Source organism: Propithecus coquereli, unplaced genomic scaffold, assembly GCF_000956105.1.
Source record: "Propithecus coquereli isolate 6110/MARCELLA unplaced genomic scaffold, Pcoq_1.0 Scaffold208, whole genome shotgun sequence".
Lineage (NCBI taxonomy): Eukaryota > Metazoa > Chordata > Mammalia > Primates > Indriidae > Propithecus > Propithecus coquereli.
In genome coordinates this window covers 668,160-672,757 of record NW_012145856.1, presented here as the reverse complement: position 1 = coordinate 672,757, position 4,598 = coordinate 668,160, and the positions used below count along the sequence as shown (strand labels likewise).

Sequence of the window (4,598 nt, the reverse complement as noted above, 5' to 3'; positions counted from 1 at the left end):
GGTCACTCCTGAAAGTGACGGGGGAGCTATGCATAATTATGCCAGGACAACATGCACACAGCAGGACTGTGCCAGGCAAACCTGTGTTCACCTGTGCAGTGCAGGCTCTGGAGGGAGACAGACTAGCAGTCCCTTGCCCTGGGGTAGGGCTTTACAAATGTCAGAGCATATGTGCATGTTGCATGAATTGAGTTCACAATAATCATGTGGGTTGACAGTGGGAGTGGAGGGTCTTGTTGCGCAGGGAGGGGTGCAAGACACAGAGGTGGCGTGACTTGGCTGCAGAAGAAGATATCAGCCCTGAAAGTCCTCCCCTCCCTGGCCCTGCTGTCTCCTGTACCCTTCTCCCTCTCTGCACCCTTCCTTGTCACACTGCACCCTCTGCTCACAGGGCTCCCTGGACCTGGAGCATGCTTCCCTCCCCTGCTTCCCTGGCAGACACCTGCTTATCTACCAAGGCTCAGCCTAAGACCCCTTCCCCTCCCAAGAGCCTTCCCCTTCCCAAGAGCCGCACCCTCCTCTATGTGACCCTGGGAGGCACAGGGGTTAAAACAAGTTTTCTGGGAACCAGCACCTGCTTCCAATCCCAACTCAAACACTTCCAGCCTGGACGACCTTGGTCATGATTACTTAACCTCTCTCGGCCTCGGTTGCCTCACTGTAAAGTGGGAGAATAATACTACCCAGCTCAGAGCTCTTCGTTAGGATTAAATGGGGTATTGCATATCCAGTGCTTAGCCCAGTGCCTGGCACCGTCAGCACTACACACCTTAGTGCATATATTTCCCTTATTTCTTCTCTCCTTCTCTCTTTAAACTGCCACCTTGAAAATATAGCTCATCATTATCTGTTCCTCTGGTATCCCCCTAGCACAGTGCTCAGTGCCGGTTGGATCCAAGGATCGATGTTTGACAGAGGAATGAATGCATGCATGAGGGCATGATTGAAGGGACAGGACCACACAGTGAAGTACCAGCAACATGGGCACCAATGCAGATCACACCTAAGTTCAATGCTCTTTCCACTTGCCTGCGGGGTGGCCTTGCCCAGTGAGTAATAGCATGAGCTGCGGGTAACCACAAAAATCGACAAAATGCACCTCAGTCTGTGTGTAGCCTGAACCTCTCCTCCCCTCTCAACATCCAAACCCTGAATAGCCACTGCCGGTGGGGCTGGACCTAGAACCCTGGCGTCCAGCCTTGCACTCACCCATTGCCTTCATAAAGGGTTCAAAGTTTTCCTGGCTCTGCAGTTGGTACTTGCCGGAGAAATTCATGGTGGCGATAAGTCTCCCTCTCTATAGCTGACCCACAGCTCTGTAGGTTAGACTTGCCACTGTGGGCTGTTTTATAGGGGGCTTCTTTCCCTTCGAATATGGACCAGAGGTCAGCAGCTGTCAATTTCTTTATGACCAGGTTCAAACATTAACTCCTGAGAGCAATGGTCAACGATAAAGAACAGGATGGGCACGGCAGAGGTTTGCCCTCAGTCAGCAAACAGTAATGAATGCCATTCGAGTACAAAGCTCTTGGCCCTGCAACCTTTAAGGTGACTCATCACTCTTCCCCGAAGCAAGTGTGTGTATGCACACACACACACATGCGTGCATATATATGTTATACATGTGTGCACATGTTTGTATGTTGTGTATTTGTGTGTATATGTGTGCCTTTGTGTTGTGTGCCTAAAATGTGTGCACATGCACATATATGCACATATGTACATGCTTGTGTATATATCTGCATAGACATGTATACACATGTGTCTACATATGTGTGTACATGTGAGTGTGTATATAATCACACAGAAAAATACCAAAGACTTCCTTTGAACTCAAACCCTCACCTTCTTTACGTAACCTTACGATTTCTTCCCATCCTTATCATCACACAAACTTCATTTTTAGAGTTGTCATCAGCCCCCAGAGTGATTTTGTATTCTGAGAATTCCTTCCTGATGGTTACGGGCCCCCGAAGTCCAGATTTAAAGTGTTAAAGCAGCACATCTAAAGGGCAGTGTGTGGAAACTGAGATTTATTAGGCAGAGATGAGGGAGGGGGAAGAGGGAAACTGGAACCTGCTGGCTTACCCCATCGCTGCCTAGAAGGGCAGGACGGGGGATTTGAGGTTATACCCGGGGAGCCCCTGACTGGCACCGGCCTTGGGGAGATGGCCCAGCAGCACTTCCAGAGGCCTTGGGATGTGCCTAATTGTGGTGAAGCGCAGAGAGATGTGGCGCAATGGAGGCATATCACCCCGCTTCCGGCCTCCAAGGAAGCTCTCAGCAAGCACCCAGAACCACCAGCTTGTCTCCCTTCTCTGCCTGTGCTTCGGTGTCAACCTCCTTGTTCGCAGCCTCCAGGCTTTGTCCTCCGGCCTCCTCCGGGCGCGAGCTTCTGGCAGTTCCTGTAGTTCCAGAGACCACAGGTCCTGGGTAGCCAGGAGAGCCCTAGTGTCTCATGTACCATCATGATGACCACCCCCAACAACACCCCTACTTTTCTGTGACGAGCTCTCACTTTTGGCTTGGAAAATGATTCCATTGCCTAAACTTTCAGCAGGGCTGCCAACCCTGAAAACCCGGCTCTGGTCTACCTCTCCACTTTTGTCCCTCCTTTCTCCCCAGGTTGTAGTTCCAGTCACAGGCCAAGTGAGCACATTGCGGGGGGTCTGCGTCTCTGTGCCTGCGCCCAAGCCACTCTCTCTCGAAGCTTTGCAGCCCTCAGGGTCTGGTTGGGCAGGAGGCCAGGGGCATGTGAGTGGATGAGAGCTCGTGCCAGGGGACATCGACACCATGGGAAGACACGCATGGAAAGTGCGGGACCAATGCAGGTGTGCCAGCCCACAGGAGGGGTGTGCTCTGCAGTCTCCAGACCCCACACACCCTCCACACTCTCCAGCATTTGGACATATCGATCCAGCAAAGCACTTTAGATGTTCTCACCTGAACCCACAGGTGCAATGCCAGGGCCCTTCTCTGCCATCTGTGACCAGTGGCATTAGCGCGCACCCTGCCATGGGGAGATCACCATGCTCAGAGCGGCGTGGGCAGAGAGCACTCGTTGAGCACGCAGTGGTGCAGATCCTGGCACCAGCTCCCCTTTCCCTGCAGCACAGAGGGGCCCTCCTCTGACAGTGTCCGGGACACACAGTGCTTCCCAGGCCACGTGTTGGGCTGTCCCTGTAGGAAGCTGAGCAGGTTACGTGTGAGAACTCATGGCTGTTTATATCACCACATCTGCCCGAGCACCAGGATGGGAAGGGGCAAAGTGGCTGAGAGCATGATGGGGACACCCGCAGTCCCCTCTCTCGCCTTGTTCTGAGCCTGGATTATGGGTCTTTCAACATGTCTTGTTGTACTAAGGGAGCCCACATTCAACCCTGATCTCTAGGTGGAATATTGATTTTTCATTTTTTGTATATGGAAGGAAGTGAAAAACCCATCATTTTAAGAACTGGCATGAGAATTCCTCTCAGAGAAGTGTGTGTGTGTGTGTGTGTGTGTGTGTGTGTGTGTGTGTGTGCAAATGACCAGATGAGCTGCCTGGGAGAGGAGTGTGTGAGATCCCAGACCGTGTGTCAGCGAGAGCTGACTGGCGAAGGGAAAGGCTGCTGCATTGCACAGGAGACAAGGAGAGGCCCGTGTGTGTCTTCCTCTCCCTCCTCTAGACTGCAGGAGAAGGGAGAGGGTGCACCAGGCAGGGAGGAGAGGGACCAGCCAGAGGGCGTGGGGTGACGGGGCACAGGGATACCCCCAGTGGCCGTGAGGCAACAAGGACTCCAGGAAGGCTGGTGTTGCCTTTGAAGCTGCTCGTTTGCTGCAGAGTGAGTCCCCATCCATCTTTCTTTAATTCTCTCCCTAACCGACTCAAAGCTTCAGTGAAATACAATACCGGAATCAACATATGTGCCAGTAGAAGATGGTGAAGGGCTGGCTTTCATTTCTGGATGGGTGTGATGGAGCTAAGAAAGTGCACCTAGAAGCAGTGCCAGGAAGCAGAGTGTCCATGGGGGCCTTTCCCCCAGGGGTCCCCAGGTCCCCAGAAATCTTAGGGAAGGCTTTGGAGGGATTCAAGCTCATTTGATCTAGATCCCAGTGGATTCCATGTGCCACCCAAAGGCTGGGCTGATAGCTAGCCTATGTCTTTCTAATGACCATGCCATGGTTGAAGCCAGGGCTAAATTCCAATCTCTATCTGAGGCCCTGCCCACGCCACCTCACCTACCACCTACCTCAAGAACTCTTCCAACATTTGTCAGGGAGCTAATCAGCAAAAACTTGCTTACGTGGGAAGCTTAGGAGCTTTGCAGCCTGAAAACAATGAAATAATCACCAAGGAAAACAACAGGATAGAGTCATTACCACTCCCACCCCATCCGCCCATCAAGAGCTTAGTTTCGGAGAATCTACTGGCGTAGCGCTTCCTGCCTGTCTTGTCCAGGCAGCACCGGCAGACCCAGAATAGCACTGTGGATGCGACTGACGCAGGCTGGTCTAGGGCCTGGGATGGCCAGTGAAGACCTGGCAGCTCCCCCTGGCAGATGGGCAGCTCGACAGGAGGAGAGGCAGGTAGCCCGAGCTGACAGACATGGGGCCAG

At 52.7% G+C, this 4,598-nt stretch overlaps 1 protein-coding gene across 1 annotated transcript in view; it reads right to left on the bottom strand.

Moving 5' to 3' along the window:
- The window catches only part of FABP1 (fatty acid binding protein 1, liver), a 5,572-nt gene extending 4,182 nt beyond the window's left edge, over window positions 1–1,390 (bottom strand). The window contains exon 1 of the mRNA XM_012644189.1: window positions 1,199–1,390. Coding sequence (XP_012499643.1) covers window positions 1,199–1,276 — 78 coding nt within the window. The 5' untranslated portion in view covers window positions 1,277–1,390. The remainder of the gene's footprint in view (window positions 1–1,198) is intronic.
- Between the last annotated feature and the right edge of the window lie 3,208 nt (window positions 1,391–4,598).